At 49.4% G+C, this 19,437-nt stretch overlaps 1 protein-coding gene across 8 annotated transcripts in view; it reads left to right on the top strand.

Annotated features, from left to right (window-relative positions):
- Positions 1-19,437, top strand: part of TSPOAP1 (TSPO associated protein 1) — a 67,157-nt gene that overhangs the window by 40,016 nt on the left and 7,704 nt on the right. For 2 of the 8 annotated variants that reach the window (XM_063174274.1, XM_063174278.1), the window contains exons 16-28: positions 948-1,763; positions 2,253-2,404; positions 3,865-4,425; positions 6,545-6,832; positions 7,103-7,282; positions 10,253-11,380; positions 11,990-12,116; positions 12,261-12,412; positions 12,859-13,021; positions 15,230-15,301; positions 15,662-15,697; positions 16,979-17,082; positions 18,802-18,873. In XM_063174274.1, the coding sequence (XP_063030344.1) occupies positions 948-1,763; positions 2,253-2,404; positions 3,865-4,425; positions 6,545-6,832; positions 7,103-7,282; positions 10,253-11,380; positions 11,990-12,116; positions 12,261-12,412; positions 12,859-13,021; positions 15,230-15,301; positions 15,662-15,697; positions 16,979-17,082; positions 18,802-18,873 (3,851 nt within the window). The remainder of the gene's footprint in view (positions 1-947; positions 1,764-2,252; positions 2,405-3,864; positions 4,426-6,544; positions 6,833-7,102; positions 7,283-10,252; positions 11,381-11,989; positions 12,117-12,260; positions 12,413-12,858; positions 13,022-15,229; positions 15,302-15,661; positions 15,698-16,978; positions 17,083-18,801; positions 18,874-19,437) is intronic. The other 6 variants (XM_063174275.1, XM_063174282.1, XM_063174280.1 and 3 more) reach the window with 6 other exon arrangements.

Here is a 19,437-nt window from a genome sequence, read left to right as displayed (position 1 = left end):
TGTTACACAGTGTTGCTGTTCTGGTCCCTTTGCAAACATGATCCTGGTTGACTAAAAGGTGGATGGAATTGAAACCAAGATTTGTGGGCTGTAAATTTGTGTTGAGGTTTTTTTGTGGAGCCACTTGCTTAAGGGGTGATAAATTCCTGATTTCCTGAGGTGCTTTGCAAGAGCTGAGACAAATGCATGTGTGTTGCACTGCTTGCTCTGTGACTGCTCTGCCTCATTTTTCTTTCTTTCTATTCCCAAGCTTATCATTTATTTGTTTGTTTATTGTTTAAAAAGATTATTCTTTACTAACCTTTTCTGCTTTCCCTGCTTTCACTTGATTTGCTGTAGGTAGAGTTTGGAAAGGAGAAGGCAGTGCAGTCCCTGTGTGCTGCTCATCTGTGGTTTGATGGGTTTGCACAGACCAAGTGCTGTTTATCTGTTGTCCCCACAAGTCTTTTTGGGACATCTTTAGTGGAGGAGTTAACTTAAGAAAGAAGGGAGCTAAAAGAAAGGCCAGAGCTGAATACAGAGCTGGGAAGATGGACTTTCTGGAGGAAATACTGCAAACCCCAAATCTGTATGTCTGGGAGAAGACGTAAAATCATCCAGCTGGGTAGTTTGGGAAGGCTAAAAAAGTTAGTGAAAGAGCTGTGATGAGGAGGAATGGGATAATGAAGAGGGAGAAAGCCTTTAGCTAGTTACACAACCCAACTTTTTACTTAGTCGGTTTTGAGATGTGTGAAGCAGTGAATTTCCTCACTGTGTCCTTTGGGACCTAACAAGGGAAGCCCTAGGAAATCAGGAAGCATTGCCAGGAATAACCTCCCCGAGATCTTTTCCACTCTTGACTGCTGAGCTGTTGTACCCTGGCAAAGATGTTGTGCCATAGTCCTGGCAGCTGAGTTGGAAGGTCAATGGCAGGAGCAGTGGTAACAGGTGTCCTGTTTTTTGTTTAGGGGAGCTGATGGATGGCCGGCGAGGGCTGGTCCCCTCCAATTTTGTTGAGCGAGTTTCAGATGATGACCTCATGATGTTTCTGCCTCCGGAGCTGAATGATCTCACCCATAGCTCATACCAGGAGAAAAGTTTGGTCAGTACAAGCACCAGCAGTGGAGATAAGAGTGAGTTTTCCATTGAAGAGAGTAGCACCAGTCCGTTGGCCAGCAGAGCAGAAGGAGACCAGGAGGAGCCCGTTAGTCACACAGCAGTGCCTTACCCAAGAAAACTGACTCTTATCAAGCAGCTTGCCAGAAGCATAGTTGTAGGCTGGGAACCACCTCTTTTGTCAGCTGGCTGCCCAGACATACAAAGCTACAACATCTATGTGGATGAAGAGCTACGTCAGAACGTGAAGAGTGGCCTTCAGACCAAAGCAGTGATAGAGAAGCTGGACTTACACAGCAGGGCTTACCGCGTGTCCGTGCAGACGGTGACAGAGCGCGGCAGCTCGGATAAACTGCGCTGCACTTTCTTTGTGGGGCAGGATTTTGGCGTGGCACCGACGATGCTGAAAGTCAGAAGCGTCACAGCCACGTCAGCAGAGGTCACGTGGCTTCCCTGCAACAGCAACTACAGCCACGGGGTGTATCTCAATGGGCAGGAGTGTGATGTGACCAAGCCGGGCGTGTACTGGTACACCTTCCGCAACCTGCAGCCCAGCACCCAGTACGTGGCCAAGCTGGAGGCCCGGCCCATGAAAACTCCTTGGGAAGAGGTGCCCAAGGGGCAGGAGCAGGACTCAGCCGTGATACACTTCACTACCCCTCTAGCAGGTACTGCAGGCCTCTGCACATGGAGAGGCTGTGCTTAGCTGGCCCTTTGCTGGGAAGCCATAGGACAGAGGGAAGCAAGGTTGATTAGGTCCCCAAAGCCTGAGGTGCTGCACTGTTTTGTCTTAATGTTTTTCTTACTTTATTTTAAAATTTGATTCGCCCTTTTGCTTTCATTTGCTCTGGGAAGACATCCTCTGTGCTGGTTGGGCAGGGAAGAGATGGTTTACCATGACTTTGCTCCAATGATTGCTGCATCTTGGCCTCAGCTACTTTTGCAAAGTTCTGTTTTCTGTGCATTAAAGCTTTCACGGAACAAGAGCACCTTATTTTCTCTGGTTCTGTATGACATTTCCCAATACTGGCCTGGCTGTTGTAGTTCAGTTCTGCAGGGGCAAGTGTGGTTGGGAGTTTGCTCTTTGGTTCTAACCAGGGTTGAGCTTTATGCTGTAGCCAGATAAGCAAGAGGAAATTGTGTTTGGTCTCTCACAGGCACACCTGATGCTCCTTTGGATGTCCAGGTGGAAGCTGGTCCCTCTCCAGGTATCCTGGTTATCAGCTGGTTACCTGTCACCATTGACGCTGAAGGATCTTCCAATGGGGTGCGGGTCACTGGCTATGCCGTGTACGCGGATGGACAGAAGGTACTGGCTGTGCAGGGGGCTGGGCTGTTGCAGGGGGAGCATGAGGTATCAGACCTTAAGACATGGAAAGCTTGATCCAGGAAGGGTCTTGAAGAGGCAGTGGCAGTCCTTGGCCCAGAAAGGAGTGACGTCAGAGAAGGGACATTGCTTGGGCTGTGTGATGCACACTGCAAAGGACATCTGTCCGGGTTTTGGAGGTGCTCCTGGAGCAGGACCCTCCAGCAGCAAAACAGCCTCCTTTGCTCAGCCCAGGCACTGGCCTGATCCTTTGGCAAACAGTCCCCAGGGTGTGGGCAGAGCACAAGGACAAGTACACAGCCACCACTGGAGCTTTCTTGCAAATGTGAGGACTGAGGTGTAGTGCTCCAGCATAAAGTTGGCATCCTCACAGCATGGGCAGAAGAGTGTGGGTGGGGGAATCTGCCCCTCTGCCATGCTTAGGTGAGACCCCACCTGCAGAGCTGCCTCCAGCTCTGGGGCCCCCAACATCAAAGGGATGCGGAGCTGCTGGAGCGAGTCAGACAAGGCCAGGGAGATGCTTCAAGGGTTGGAGCCCCTCTGCTCTGGAGCCAGGCTGGGAGAGCTGAGGGTGTTCGCCTGGAGAAGAGAAGGCTCCAGGTTGATCTCAGAGCTTGTTCCAGGGCCTAAAGGGGCTTCAGGAGAGCTGGAGAGGGACTGAGGGCAAGGGATGGAGGGACAGGACACAGGAAATGGCTTCCCAAGCCAGAAGTCAGGGTTAGGTGGGATACTGGGAAGAAGTTGTTCCCTGTGAGGGTAATGACGCCCAGGCAAAAATTGTCCAGAGAAGCTTTGACTGCCCCAGCCCTGGTGGTGTCCAAGGCCAGGTTGGAGGGGGCTTGGAACAACCTGGGGTGCTCCAGGTGGAAGATGTCCCTGCCCATGGCGGGGGCTGGAATGAGATGGTTTTTAAGGTTCCTTCCAAACCAAACCATTCTGTCATTTTAACATACAAACACCCCAGGGTTCTGTTTATTCAGTACTGTTACTGATACAGAACATCCAAGGACATTCTGTATTGAAAATGTCCTGTGGTCTTATGCACACATGATGTTGTTTGAGGAGCACAGTGCAAAATAGAATGATGCTGTTTTGGATAATTGGTCTTTTGTCGTGGAAATGCTTTTTTCTCTTCACAGATGAAAAAAAGGAAGAGTTTGGGAAGGTAGTTGAAAAAGCGACCTAAAAAAGGGAAAAGCTCCTTAAGGCTTAGGAAACAAGGAGGGTTAAAATCTGGAGTAGGAGAGGATATATTCATATTTTGTAGACCATTCAGTTTCTCAAATTTCTCTTTAACATTCATTCTTCCCAGATAGTGTGCAGAAGGGTGGGAATTGTGCACAGGTGCTCTCCAGAACTGTGGGTTCTATCAACTTTGGGTTGGGAATTGAAGGGCTGAGCTGTGCACAATAAATAATTCCTTCCTGTTCTTTTGCTTACAGGTGATAGAAGTTACTTCTCCAACTGCTGGGAGTGTCCTGGTGGACTTGTCCCAGCTTCAGATGTTCCAGGTGTGCCGTGAGGTTTCTGTGAGGACGATGTCTCAGTACGGGGAGTCCGTGGATTCGGTTCCAGCCCAGATTTCTTCGGTCCTGCTGCAATCCTCCCACTGCCCTTCCTCTGCGTGCACCACTGTCCCCCCCAGACTGCCCCGCTGGGCCCCCAGGGCCTTGCTGCCTCCCCGCAGCCCACAGCACACGCTCCAACAGAAAATTCCTGCTGAGAGCTCAGATGCCAAATTGACTGATCCCTCCTCCAGCCCTGTTGGCTCAGTGCAGCCTCTGACAGAAGAAGCCTCTTCCCCACCACACCTCCCCTCCCCTGGTGCTTCCTTGGTGCAGGCTCCAGGCACTTCCCCGCAGGGCTTGGACATTGAAGGAGACAAGAAATGCCTGAGTGTGCCTCCCCAACAGGCTGGCACAGTGCTCCCAGGGCCTGGCACGGAGCCTGGGCTTTCCCAGAAACAGGGAATGCAACAGCTGGGTGGAGGGATGGAGGTGCAGGTAAGTGCTTACATCTCCTGCCCAGTGCCAGGTGTGCAGGGAAGGGCAGTGGATCCTTTTTGGGGAGTAGGACAAAATGCCACTGAGCACCTTTCTGTGACACAGCGTCACCTCTGCGCCATCATCCAGTGGTGGCAAACTGTCAGAGTTTTGGCTGCTGTTGTGTACCTGGAAGATGCAGCTCACCTCTTGATTATGTTTGCTAGCATATGAGGAACAGAATGAGAAAAGGAAGAATTTGCAGAGTTAAAAGGTTAAAAGGATGTTCCCATGTTAGTCTGGCATTGCTGTGCTCTCTGACTTGAAGGGACCTTCTCCAGTCTGGTGGGTTTGTACGAGACAGTGGTAGAGCACCTTAGTGGATGGCGGAGCAAGGCAGCCATGGCTGCAGAACTGGCAAACTGTTCTGACACTGGCTATTTAGGGTTCCCAGTGGGTGAGTGAAATTCCCAGTGGTACTCCCAGTGGGGTGGGTAAGTGCTTTCAGAGTTCTTTTAGGACAGTGATGAGGATGTCTGAGAGCTGTATAATGATGGTGAATGATTGTTCTGTGACGATGGGGAAGTGGGCCCTCCTGTTGTGGGATGTATTACATCAGGGGAAAGGATCTATTTCCCATTCTGACTTTTAACATCAGAACTCATAGGAGTGCTTCAAACTGTTAAATTTAGCACAACTTTATTAATCATGACAGTGTGACCTTGTGAAGGGTCAGAGTTAGGCTGAGATTTCTGAAAATTGCTGAAGCAAGAGCAGCATGGTGGGTCCAAGCCCAAAGGCCAGCTCAATACCCAGAAGAACTGAGATGTTGAGTCCAAAATTTCAGAGGTCAGTGCCTGATCATTTGCAGCTCACAGTACCTTGGATCAACTGCTGGATTCATTTACCCACATTTCATAGAATCATGGAATGGTTGGGGTTTGAAGGCACGTTATAGATCATCTGGTGCCTGACAGGGACACCTTCCACTAGGCCAGGCTGCTCCAAGCCTCATCCAACCTGGCCTTGAACACTTCCAGGGATGAGGAGTGTCATGGTGGATTTGTCCCAGATTCAGATGTTTGTGGTGTGCCAGGAGATTTCTGTGCGAGTGATATCTCAGCCAGTGGATTCAGTACCAGCCCAGATTTCCTTGTTTTTTTGTGAGACTTACTGCACTTCACGTGTTCCCAGCAATGTTGCCTCTGGACATTTAGGTGTCTGGTGTAGATGGCTGCACTTGTGGTGGTTGCTTTGCCTCCTTTGTGGAGAGGAGTGAAATGAGTGCTCCCAGGATGCAAATCATCCTTCTCACTTGAGGTGTGTCTCTTCACTTGGCTGTCAGCAAAGGGAATCAGGGCAGAAAATCTGAGCTGTGAGATTAGACATGAGATCAGGACCTGCCTGGCTTTTGTCCAGGGGACATTGAGAAGCTTGCAATGTCTCAATGTCCCTGGGGTCTGATCCTTCAGTGTTTTCAAAGTGCCTGGTACATAAGGACAAGGTTCTGCTCCATTGCAAAATGCAGGGAGGTTCCCTTGGTTAGAGTAAGAGAAAGAGGTGGTTGATAAGGCCCACCTGCCTTACCCTTCTTGTTTCTGGAGTTCCATTCCTCCATCTCCCAGAGGTTTTCTTGGACTGGTTGGAATACAGATGAAGATTTTCTGTAATTCTCATTAGGTGATCTAATCAGAAGCTTATTGCACTCTCTGTGTTTATTGTTCTTCATTAATTCTCCTTTTCTTCACGCCCCAGGAAATCCTGGAGTAGTGTCCTCATCTCCGGCTCAACCCAATGTGCTGATGTCTAGGCCATTCCTCTGGCAGATGACAGTGGGAATAACCTTGTTGTATAGCTTGGGCTCTTCTTGCAGCCCTGAAACTTGTTACTCTCCATGCCCTTGTGGGCCTTGCTGAGCTGCAGCACTTGGGGCATCATGTGTCACCTGGCACCTGAGGACAGGGCGGGCTTTGTTCCAGGCCTGGCCAAGATTCCCAAGCTGCAAGTTGCCTGCCAAAATACTCATATGCCTGGAGCAAAGAACATGTCAAAGGGTCAAAGAGTTTGGGGTGATAAGACTCCATTTTGGTGCATAAGTAGTCTGAGACACCTCCCCTTTCACTGTTGGTTTGTTTCCCAGATGGAGCAACCAAGAACCAAAGCAGCGGAGCAGGGAAGCCCGACGGACAGTGGGGTGAAGCTCCAAACAGAAACCTGCCACGTGTGCTCTGTGCAGGAGGCACCCAAAGGTCCCAATGCTGACATGGAGAGAGAGGCAGAGAAGCATCTGAGCCCAGAGCCTCTGTCCTCCCCCAGCCAGGCTGGGGAAATGCAGGGCACCTTCCAAGATGGGAGCAGCTGCCAGGACTTTCTGAGGTTGTCTCCTGGCAAGGAGGTGAAGAAAGAAATGTCCAGAGTGAATAGAGAGGTTTGTTTAACCTTGGCTTGTGTCCATGGAGGGATGTGAACTGTACTTGGCCTCCTGAGTTTTCCAGCCTTAGACAGTGCTGTTCTGCAGGCTTTGAAATGAGGCTGATGGTTGTGTGTGTCCAAATGTGCCAGTCACTCCCTTGGGTGCTGCCTCCTTTCTTGCCTACCACACCTGAGCTGTGTGTGTGCTCAGAGAAAGGAAAAATGCTCCTTTGTTGCTGAAATAGAGTCTGGGAGAACTGAGAAAATGTGTTTTGCTTTTCAACAGCAAGAAGAAAAACTGTCAGAAATGGGCCGCCGACAGTTGACCCTTTTCAGTGAGCACAACCGGAGTTCTGACCTTTCAGATATTTTGGAAGAGGAGGAGGAAGATGAACTGTCTTCAGAAGCTCTGGAAGAGAAGAAATGGGACCAGAGAGAGCCATGTTCCCAGGAGAATGGGGAAAAGGTAACGTGTTCTGAGTGCTGCTTGTGGGGAGCGCCGGTGCAGCCATCCCATGCCATCAGCTCACAGGAGGAGGGGCTGGGCTGAGCCTTTCCCAAGGTCCTGCTGCTCTGCTTTTAGTCCCAGTGTTGGCTCAAGGTAGTAAAAACACAGGTTCTTTGGGAGAGGGAAGGGTGTTTGTTTGTAATAAATGGAGCCAGGGTTTAATTAGTTGGAAAAACACGCAGTGTGATGTGGTGTTTAAAATCAGTGGGGGGTGATTTGAGTTCTTAACACAGGCAGTAAACAGGGAGCAGTCAATGCTCTCAGGCACAGGGTGTGGTTTTTGGGGTGTCATATGTAGGGCCAGGAGTTGGCCTCAATCCTTGTGCATCCCTTCCAGCTCAGGATATTCCTTGATTCTATGATTACTTGGCTTAGGTCTTGATGCTTTCTGTTGCCAGGGGTGGCATGTAGGAGGAGAGTTGTGGCTTTGTAGTTCAAATGCTGCAAGGGATGAAATCCTGCCTAAGCTTAGCTGTAAGTGTCCAGCTTAATTCATGCTCAAAGAATTGAATCTGGTCTGAATGCACCTGTGGGAATGTGATTCCAACTGCATGGCCTGGAGCTGGTGTGTAACCATACAGATTACAGCAGTTGGCATGAATATCCATGAGGGAAAGCACTGAGGGTGAGAGACTGGAAAGTTAAAAAGCTTTGCAGGAAATGTGATATGCCCAGATGGCAAGAAAGCACCTTCTCTTTGATTTTTCGTGTGACCAGAGAACATCTGTAGTTGATGGTGCCCTGTGTGGCTGCTGGTCTGTAGGGCTGGGGCTGGTGAGCAGTAAATGGTAGCAGGCAATGTAGTGACTCTGGATTAAATTTCCTTTTCTCCTTCTGAAGGGTCTTCTGCTTCCCAGGTGAGGGATTGAACCTGCAGTGAAGCACATCAGGAGCCCCAGGAGAGCCTGGTGGCTGGAGGGGCTGGGGCTGCCTCTCAAGGTTTTGGAAGGGCTTCCAGTTGTTGGGATTGGACTGGAAAAAAAATGGAAGGAAAACAAGTTTCCTGGAAAGAGAAAGAAGGAAATAAGAGCAATCAAGAATGCTATTCTTTGTTTTTTTTCCCCTGGGTGTTTTGTTGACTGGATAAAGTGATTGTTTTCTGTGCTGGCAGTAACAGAGTGAGGGTGACAAGATGCCGAATTGAGAGAGGATGTGAGGGGCAGGAAGCTTTGGGGCACAGACCTCCCATTACTGCCTTATGGATTGAAGGGGATTGGACTGGAATAGCACTGTTTCTAGGATTCTGCATTTTAACTACATTTTCTGTTACCTCAAGGCTGCTCAGCCAACTCTTCCAGGATCCAGAGGATGAAAACACAGAGGGGTGGTGCTTTAAAAATGTTTATCCTCAAACAAGTTGTTTAATCACTGAAACCATTTATTATATTAAAACTCAAAAGCAGAAGCCACAGCTTTGCAAATAGCTAAAAGAAGTCTTACTGAACTTTTTTTTTGGTGTATTTATGAATTCTCCATATTCCTAATTGGTGCTAACAAGGCAGGAGCCTTGAGCAATGTTCTGTAAGGAAAGTTTGAGAAAATTTGAGGGGTTTTTGGTCTAGAGGAGTTGAGTGGGAGATTTTTTACCCCCCTATTTGCATAATGGTTAAAAGGATGAGAGCCAAAGTAGTCTTGTTTCTGGGAGATGATGCATTAAAAGAGGCAGAAATCATGAGCTGCTGTTTGGGATGTTCATGTTGGAGATGTGTTCAAGCCTCTTACCCTAGAGGACAGCGCAGCCTTGGGATCAGTCCCCAGAAGGTTCAGGATCTCCATTCTTTGGTGTTTTCAAACCTCATCTAAACAAAGACATGGATTTATTGTTGGCAACAGTCCTGCTGTAATTAGGAGACTGAACTGGAGATCTCAAGGCCCCTTCAACCAATTCTAAATATAATTCAAGACCAAGTTTTGCTTGGAAAAAGCTATAGAGATTGGAACTATCAGTAGACAGCTTGCAACTACCTTTGTTTTTTGCTCACTCTGGTTCAGTTTTTAATTATCTCTGGACAGACCTGCATATGGCTGTAGTTTAAAGTAGCTACACATGCTTTGTAATCTATTTGTAAATGCCTTTGGAACACATTAATAATATAACTTGTCAGGGAGGGTGAACAAGAGACCTCCAGAGGTATCTTCATACCAAAATGACATAATGCACCTGGGGATTTTACCTTTTATGTTACTGTTAATGTGATAAGAAATAAACCTGTAAATTCTACAGTTGATCCACAACAAATTTTAAAATTCAGCAGTGTTGTCCCCAAAATTTTCTGTAACCTGGTAGGCTCTGACTCATCTGCAAGTGAAACTCATATCTGTGTGGCCCTTTGAGGTAAAGGGTTTTCCTTTGTTTTTGTGGGAACTCTGCTCCTGGATTTGCAGACAGGAACCTGCAGTAGGGCTGCACTTTGCTAGGAGGTGAGAAGGGCCCAGGCAGCAACATCTCCAAGGGGTGTCCTACAGCACAGGGCCATTCCCTGTGCTCCAGGGAGAGGACAGCTAAGGGGGACCCATGGCTCTGTGGGCGAGCCCTGTGGACAGAAGAGCCCACTCAGCTTTGCTGTGGAGGGATGGTGCCTCTCCTGCCCCCATCCCTCCCAAAGGTGCCAAGCTGAGAGGAGTCATTGCTGTGGTGGGGTGAGAGGTGCTGCAGGTAGAGCTGTGTGTGTACAGGAGAGGCTGGGAGGGAGCTCTTCCATGCATTTGCCTTCCTCGCTTCCTGCCGCATTGCTGGTTCATCTGATTGCTTTTGCCAGAAGATCCATCACTCCCTCTGCCCCCTGCCCTTGCTTTGCTGCAGCCACAGCTCCATCCTGCTCTGCTGGGAGGGAATCAGGGTCACTTTGCCTCTTGTTTTAATGTTTATTTCCTCTCTTTTTTCCTTTGCTTGTCCTGGCTGTGGCTTTTCTCGGGGTCTGGGTACAGATGGATCTTTGTGATACTGACAGCGATGAGGAGATTCTGGAGAGGATCCTGGAGCTCCCGCTTCAGAAGAACCACAGCAAGAAGTTGTTCAGCATCCCTGAAGTGACTGAGGATGAGGATGAAGATGAGGATGAGAAGGGTGTTACAGAAGAAAAGACAGACCCTCAAGACTCCTTGGAAACACAAACCTACCATTCAGGAAGAACAGAGAAACCACCCAACAGCAAGGAGCCATTTCTAAAGGAAGATGGGAGTAACACCTCCATGAAGGTCTCTGCTCAGACTCCTCAGGGGGCGCACAGTGCTAAGGAGAGCAGAGCAGAGGCTGACCATGCAAATCCTGCCTTTGGCCAGCTGTCTTGCAGTCAGAAGAAGGCACACTGGAACTGGGGCTATCAGGAGAATGATCCAAAGTCTGGGAGTGGGACAAGTCCCTCTTGGAACAAGAAGAAGGGAAATAATTATCGGGAGAAGATCCGGAGTCGGCCTGAGATAAGTAGGAAGAGACAGAGTGATCTAACAGAGCACTGCAGTCGTCTGCTGGGCAGCTGCAGCCAGATGGGGAGCGGGTTATACAGAGCTCCCAGTCTCAGGGAGGAGCTGAATGTTGTCAGCAGTGCTGGTGTAAAGGAGGGGTTGGATTTGTACAGCCGGGCCAGACAAGGCACCTTACGGAAAAAAGCCCCAAGAGCAGTGGGATCAGGGGGGGCAGAACCAGCTGTGATAGCAACGCACTGCCCCAGCCCCAGGAGCCTGGAAATAGACATCGAGTATGACTCCGAAGATGAGCAGGATTCAACGTGTGCATCCTCCCTGGAGAGCAGGCTGTGGCCAGAGAGGTCCCAGAGCTGCCAGGGGGACTGGAGTGATTGCTCCAGTCAGTCTGAGGTTGCCCACCTGGGTGGCAGAAGGGACCTGACCAGGCTGGAGATGATGGAAGAGCAGGGTATGGAGTGGGCCGGGTCTCCGAGCCGGCACCTACGATTCTTCTGCCGGGAGAAGGAAGCTCCAAGGTGTGAGAGCAGTTCTGAGGAGCAGGGCTGGGAGATGGACTGTAAGTCACCTGGCTGGAGAAGGAGGCTCGAACATTCTTCGAAGGGGATACGTAGCACCTCCTTGCACAAAAGGGTTGGGTGACTTTTCCTATTCTGGCTTTGAAGCAGCTTGCAGTGGTGCTGGCTTCCCTCTGCTTCCCTGGCCTGCCTGTATCTTGCTTTGTTCAGTGTTGTCCAGAGAAAGAACCCTCCTCTAGGATTGCCTGGAAGAATATCTGAGAGATTCTGTAGTTCTGTGCTGCTCCATGGCTTTTCTTGTAGTAGCTGCTTCTGCTTTTCCTGCTCCCTGACCAAGTGTCACCGATGCAGTATTCCTTTTCACGCTGGGTCATCCTCCCCACGGCAGGAGGCTGTGGGACCCAAGCGAAAATCCCTGGTGCAATAAGCTGATTGGTGAAAGCTTTGTGTAGATGCTGACTGTAATGTCATTGCCTCCCCTTGAAATGCCCTTTCCTGCATCTTCACCCTCACCAAGGGGATCATCACTGGTGCCTTGGCAGAGTGTCTGCCTGTCCTCCGTTCTGTTTTCCAACTCCCTTGGTCTTTCCAGCTCTAGAGTGTCCCTGAAGAGGAATGTTGCATTTGGATGCACTGCTCTTTGTGGAGTGCGTTTGGGCTGAGCGCTGTTCAGGGAGTTGGAAGGCAGAGGCTGCTACTAATTCTCTGCTGGTTCCAATTGCAGGCACCCAGTCATAAAGATTCCAGGGGCCCGGAGCCGCCCGGCACAGGCGCCTGGCAGGCTCCTAGCCGGAGACGGAGCAGGACTGAGAGAAGAAGCCAAATGCAGAAACCTTTGCTCTCTAGTCCAGGTGAGCAGGAACGGGGAGACAGGAGGGCAGCGGGAGAGATGGAAGGTCCTGGAAATGGCTGGGGAGAGGCTGGCAGGCAGGGCCTGGCCCTTGCACTGCTCGGGCAGGGCTGATGTTCTCTCTGCTGTGTTCCCCTGTGCACAGGCCTTCCAAGGAGCACTGCTCCCGAGAGCTCTGGCAAAGATGATGGCATTCGGATCTTTGTGGCTCTCTTTGACTACGATCCTGTCTCCATGTCACCTAACCCTGATGCAGCAGAAGAGGAGCTCCCATTTAAGGAGGGGCAGATCCTGAAAGTAAGAACTTAGTGAACTTCTCCTACTCTATGGATCTGTCTGGTGTTCCAGGGGAGGAGACAGAGTGGGAGGTCTGCAGTTTCCTCATGGGGGAAGTAGAGGGGCAGATGCTCATATTTTTTCTCTGGTGACCTTATGGAATGACTGGAGCTGTGTCAAGGGAGAGTTAGGTTGTATCTCAGGGAAAGGTTCTTCCCCCAGAGGGTGCTGGGCACTGCCCAGGCTCCCTAGGGAATGGGCAGGGCCCCGAGGCTGCCAGAGCTCCAGGAGCATTTGGACACTGCTCCCAGAGATGAACAGGGTGGGATTGTTGGGATGTCTGTGCAGGGACAGGGGCTGGACTGGATGGATGATCCTTGTGGGTCCCTTTCAACTCAGGATATTCCATGATTCTTTCTCTGTTTAGCTCAGTCCCTGCAGCATAAACAGTCTATTTCCCTTTGCAGGTTTGTGGAGACAAGGATGCTGATGGTTTTTACAGGGGGGAATGTGCTGGAAGGGAGGGATACATTCCATGCAACATGGTGTCAGAAGTCCCTGTGGAGAGTAGTGAGCTCAAGCAGCAGCTGCTAAAGCAGGGATTCCTGCCTGCGGACACGGAGAGCCCAGGTATTATGTGTGTGTATGTGTGTGCCATGCTCCTGAGGCTCTTTGCTGGAATGTTGGAAGCTCAGTCCTGCTATTGTGTGTGGCCAGTGCAGCCACCAAACCCATCTGGAGGGCTGTCCCTGGATCTGCAGCCTGATTTAGTGGCTGCTCCTTAGCAGGGGCATCTGGCTGGATGTGGGTGTTCTGAGCTCTCAGTTCATCCCTGGCTCCACTGCCAGCATTTGCAGCTGCTCCTGGGCTTGAGGTGTGTGAATTCAGCACAAAGTGAGGGTGAACCTTGCTAGGGACAGGGAAACAGAAGCATTTGAAGAGCAGCTGAAGTATGTGAACAAGAGTTTTCACTCTGTTCCCTCCTTTGTTTTGTTTGTGAATGGAACTCTTGGGATGACCCTGCACTTGGGTGAGAGAATCTGTGACTTGGGAGTGGAGATGTGAAAGGGGGAGGAAAGGTGTGAGACAGCAAGGTAGGCAGACAGGAGTGAACAAGGAGCAGTGTACAAGGGTTCTTCCTTACTCACTCCCTGAAGTGTGTGGTCAGTGCCTTGTGCACTGCAGAGGCTTTCCTGATCCTTCCCTCTCATGGACTCAGAGAGGAGAGGGAGCAGCCCTGGGATGTGCAGCCAGTGCAGCTCAGGCTGAGCCAGGCTCAGGGCTGTGAGCTGCCCCTGCTGTGAATCCCAGTGTCCCTGTGCCTCTCCCTCATGCCTGCCACCTCTCATCATGCCACTCCTCTGTGCACCCTACTGCCAGTGCCAATTGTTGGATCTGCTCCACTTGATAAAACACCAGGATATTCCTGCTTTGGCTGGTCCCTGTTTCCCTGCCAGTTCAGCAGTGAAAAATAGCACAAGTGTTGGTCATGGCAAAGGTAAGCCCTGACATTGCCTGAGCTGGGAAAAAAGCCCAAATCAACTTAAAAATAAGAAAACTCAAGGGAAAAAAAAAAAAAAAAAAAAGAGAAATCCAACTTGTTCCTATTTCTGTGGAGGGAGACTCTGACAGACCCTTAAGGTCCTTTCTCACCCAGACCATTCTGTGATTCTGAGGGACTGACAGTGCTCAGCTCCTAAATGTTAGTCCCTGGAAAGTTGATCCTGAGCAGCACAGGGACTGAAGGAGCCTGATGCTTTCACTGTGTGATTTCTTGAATATGTTTTTAAAGGACAAATATATTTGGTCTCTCCCATGTCTGAGGAGAGGAGATTTGAGTAAGATGTTTTTCACATCCATACTCTTTCTCTTGTGTGCATGCCAGAGATGGCTGGATGCCTGTGGTGGCCTGTGTCTCTCAGTGGATACACAAGGGATACTCTGCCCTGCCCCACTGCATAGTCTTGGAAGAGTAAAGGGTTTTAATAGTTCTGAGACTTCATTAAACATGACGGGTTTGAAAGTTTTGAGGAAGGTGGTGGTGGTAGTCAGTAAGTTGTGTGTGGAGGGAGGGACTGTAGGTTTGGCACTGGTGGGGACACTACTCAAATCCAAGGGGCAGTTCTGGGCCCCTCTTGGTAAGGACACTGAGGGGCTGGAGCATGTCCAGGAAAGGGAACAGAGAGCCCCAGGAGCAGCTGAGGGAGCTGGGAAAAAGGCTCAGGCGGGAAAAAAGGAGGCTCAGAGGGGATCTTCTGGCTCTGCACAACTCCCTGACAGGAGGGATCAGCGGGTGTAGGTTGGGCCTGATGATCTTTTGATAACTGTAGTGGTTCTTTGATTCCTGGGCAGTTGGGCTGGCTGTACCTCTGCTGTTTCCCTGCTGCCATAACAAGGCTGTCACAGCCTTGTACCTAAGGAAATGCCTTGGAGGGGTTGGTCTGGGCACTCCTCAGGTTTGTTTGGGATTTCATCCTGTCCTGACCCTGCTCAGTGCAGAAGCTTTAGCTAGGTGTTAATAGTACAAGGTTTTATTTTGTCCTTATGGTGCTGCTTCTGAAAGCTAAGGAGCAGCAAAGTCTGTGTGCTCTGAGCTGTGGAGTGCCTAAAAGGTGTAAGTACAGTGTGGATTTCTCTGTGTATTTGGGATGTGGATCACAGCTCATCTGAGTCCACATATGAGGCCCAGAGGGCTTTGCCCACAGAAATCCCGTTGTCAGCCTCCCAGGGGAGGCATGTCATCTCTGTCCCCTGTTCACTATTCAAGATGCTTCTCACTTTCCATTCACTGTCTGTTTCTCTTGTCTATTTATTTGCTTTTTTGGTGTTTTTATTAAGGAAATGGCACATTTTCTCCACCTCCACGCCGCCAAACTGTCCCTCCTCCAAAGCCCAGACGCTCCAAGAAAGGTCTGTGTCACCCACTGCTTCCTCTTTGGTTTTTACTGTAGGATTACAGACTGCATTGAATTTTTACTACTTGCTTTCAGGACCCTCAGATGTTTGTATGACTGCTAGGAAGTGGAAAGAGAGCCCATCCCTGTTCTGGTGTTAAGTTTTTAACAACAGTCATGTCTTTCATAGTTTGGAGCTTGACCTGTGCTTCTTGTTACGTTCCTGAGTCCTGGTTACTGGTGTAGACTTTGAGTTGCATGAACAGTTTGCTTCTGTTGTTTGCTGTCTTGGTGCTCTTTTTTGCTGTTTATCAGTTGTGTCATGTGGTCGCTGTTGGAGATGAGCTCTTACTGATGAGGCATTTTCTTCCCCCAGCAGGGCTGGACAAACAGGAATGCAAGTCTCAGCCAGGTGAGAAGTGCTTTTACTGGGGAGTAGGTAATGCATGATAGAATTACAGATGTGCTTTGTGGTCAAGGGCCAGTGTGACACCCTGTAGTGCTGCTTCTGAGCACTGTAACAAAAAGGTTTTAGTTCTTTTTGTTTAGTGGTGGGTGCAGAACGGTTTGGGTGAGCAGGGAGTGCCTGCAGGGGGAGAGCACCAGTTGTTTTGCCGTGGGAGGAGCAGGGCAGTCTCTCACTCATCCCATGCTGTGGTCCCTGTGATCCAAGAGACACTGAGAGGGTGCTCCCTCTTCTGAGGTGCATCATCTGCTTATATCCTCAGAGGCCAGGTGTGCAAACCCTTTGCCAGCCAATCCGGTGCTGACCCAAAGGAGAGTTTCAATCCATGAACGTGTGTTTTCTGTTGCACCAGACTTGGCTTTGGTAGGCTCAGGGCAGGTCTGTAGGTACTGCAGTGATTTGATGAGGGTTCCTCGGGGTGAGAGAGATGGACGAGAATCTTGGTTCATGATCAGAAGGCTGGATTTATTGATATATATAATACATTATGACTATACTAAAAGGAATAGAGAGACAAGTTGCAGAAGCTGCTAAGCTAAGAATAGAATAGAAAAGAATTAATAACAAAGTCCTGTGTCCAGCAGAAAGCAAGGACAAACTCTCCCGTGAGTGGTCAGCAGCAAAGCCAAACACTCACAGAAGACCAATCACAGATGCACCTGTTACATTCCACAGCAGCAGATAATTATTGTTTACATTTTTCTTCTGGGGCCCCAGCTTCCCAGAAAGGACAAATCCTAAAAGAAAGGATTTTATGAAAAAATGTCTGTGACAGTAGGTAATGGGTTTGAGCAGGCAGGAGATTTGGGATGGCAAGGCCTGGACTTCCCTGTGTGCTGGTTCCTGGCTCTTGGAGGATAAATTTTGTAGCTTAATAGCAGAACATTGTGTAGTGGGAGGAGAAATGTCGTTTCAAGACACTGTAAAGGGACAGCTGTCCTCTGTGTGTGTGTATAAGTAAATAGAAAACATAAAATAAAACATTCCTGTACATATAAACAGAGCACCAGGATGAGGGGATGGATGGATGTCCTCACTTTTGTGCTTATGAGGCAATGAAGAAGATCAGAAAACTGTTTTACCAAATGGCTCTAAAGTCTCTCCCCACTCAGTTGCCCCTCTGTATTCTTTTTGCACAGACCACTATAAGAATGGTGAAGGAGTTGCTGTGATTTGGGATTTTGTCCTAGTATTTCCATCTAAGAATATTTTATTTTTCTCCTGCAGGGCAGAAACATAAAGACATTGAAGCAGAGCTGCTGACTCCTCGCAGGATGGTGGCTGCCTTTGACTACAACCCAAAGGAGAGCTCTCCTAACACAGATGTGGAGGTAACCACCAGCTGTTCCCCCCTTTTCAGAGGTTTCTTCTTCCTATCTCTTTTTTCCTTCTCTCTCAAGACATTCAGCACTTTGGTCCAACCAGGGTCTCAGTGAAACTGTGAGTATTCATTGCATCCTTTAGTGATCAGACAGGACTGAGCAGATCTGGGGCAGGAGGAAGCAGCTCCTACTGGTAGCAACTGATCCAGGAAACACTCTAGGAAAAGGAAAAACCTGCTTAAGTGTTTGAAAGCACTTTTGACACTTAATTTGAGCATGACTTCAGTGTTAACAATCTGTGTAGTTCTTTGTTCAAGCAAAAAGATTTAGCTCCAGTTCAATATACTAGATTGCAAAGTTCTTCTTTTCAAACAATTCCTACATATAGAATCACAGATCATGGAATGGGATGGGTTGGAGGAGATCTTAAAGCCCATCTCATCCCACCCCCTACCATGAGCAGGGACACCTTCCACTAGACCAGGCTGCTCCTTCTGGCCTGGCCTTGGACACTTCCAGGGATGGGAAGGGGTATAATCTAAACAGGGAAGGATACAATCCAAACTAATTTTGTGGATAAATCAGTTCCAGGTAGAAAGGTGGCAATGCAGAATCCTTTCTGCAAAAAGAGATGAGCACATGATCTGTTCTCTGTTCCTCCAAGCTGTGTTTGCTCTCTGAGCAAACATAAACACGGGGTTTGGATTCCCATCCTTTCCCTTCATCCACAAAGGAGTGTCTGGCCAACAGAGGGCACAGCTCAGGGAGTGCTTGCCTCCCAAGCTGTGTCTCAAGCCCAGAGAGACACAGCTGAGGACAGAGAGTTTTAGGATGGTGGAATATCTTGGGAGAGACACAATGTGAGCATGTATCCTGCCACCGAACACTTTTGAACCCTTGTCACTGAGGAGGTGACTGTGCTTTTTACAGTGATTTGCTCTTGTAGAAATCTTTTGGACAAGAGCTTAAATTACTGAAACAAGCTGGTAGAGTTCTGTGGGAGATGCTCCACAGGAGCAACCTGCAGCCTCAAGAGATTAAATTGAGGACTAGGGATATACTATTGTAAATGTATTGGAAGTAGATCCCTTCCAGCTGACACTTGTGAAGTGCTAGAGTGTCTTAAGTGGGACTCAGCCTGTTTGGAGCCGCCACTGGGCAGCTTTTTCCATTAAAAGAGACTGGTGACACCTTTTTCTTTAGCCTTATGCCCCATGGAGCATGTGCTGGGGTGTCTGACAGAACAGAGGGTGTGACAGCAAAGGGTAACTGTGTGCTGTGGCCCTGTTCTGTGTCCAGGCTAAACCACCCTGTTTGTATGCATTCCTGCTAGTGACTAGTCCCTAAGTGCTGCATACAAAACAGGCTCATCCAAGGGAGGAGGATTTGTGATTATATTTAAAGAAATTGACAGTATTTCTGGTGCTTGCTGAGCCTGTCCTCAGTGCACCTTTCCAGAGCAGGTGGTAGGTACTATTTTGAAACCTTATTACAATTGGTTTTAAAATGGGCTTTGCTCTTGTCTTAATTTATGAAATGCTTCCCTAGCAATGAATTCCAGAGTTATCCACTTCAGTTTCCCTCCTGCATCTGGTCCTGCAAGACCAAACACAGTGGGCTCCCTCCCCTGGAGTGAGATTGGGCAGGAAGCCAAGGGGAGCCTGTGTTCCTGGTGGGTGATTCCAGGCACTGCTTCTCCTGTCACCTCTCTTCTCTGGCTCTTTGCAGGCTGAGCTGACCTTCAGTGCTGGGGACGTTATCACTGTCTTTGGGTCCATGGATGATGATGGATTCTACTATGTAAGTGCAGGGCTTGGGAAGGTCCTGTGGTTACACTGGAAATTGTTGGAGTTCATGGAGTGGCAGGGAAGCAAAAATGAGGGCACAACATATCCTGCTTTTAAGAAAACCCCCTCTCTACTTAATGCAGGGAAGCCTGTTTCTAGAGCTCATTTCTCCTGCTGTAAATCCAGTATTACAGAGTCTTGGAATGGTTTGGGGAAGGGACCTTAAAGCTCATCCTGTTCCACCCCCTGCCATGGGCAGGGACACCTTCTACTGTCCCAGGTTGCTCCAAGCCCTGTCCAGCCTGGCCTTGGATGCTTCCATGGATGCAGGGGCAGCCACAGCTGCTCTGGGCACCCTGTACCAGGGCCTCAGCACACTCACAGCCAGGAATTCCTTCCCAATATCCCATCTATTCCTGCCCTCTGGCAGTGGGAAGCCATTGTCCCTTGTCCTGTCTCTGTCCCTTGTCCCCAAGCCATCTCCAGCTCTCCTGGAGCTCCTTTAGGCCCTGGAGGGGGCTCTGAGGTCTCCCTTGGAACCTTTTCTCCTCCAGGGGAGTTCCAGGGTATCCCAGCC

The sequence above is a fragment of the Melospiza melodia genome, chromosome 21 (assembly GCF_035770615.1).
Source record: "Melospiza melodia melodia isolate bMelMel2 chromosome 21, bMelMel2.pri, whole genome shotgun sequence".
NCBI classification, from domain to species: Eukaryota; Metazoa; Chordata; class Aves; order Passeriformes; family Passerellidae; genus Melospiza; species Melospiza melodia.
This window is presented reverse-complemented; position numbering and strand designations above follow the sequence as displayed.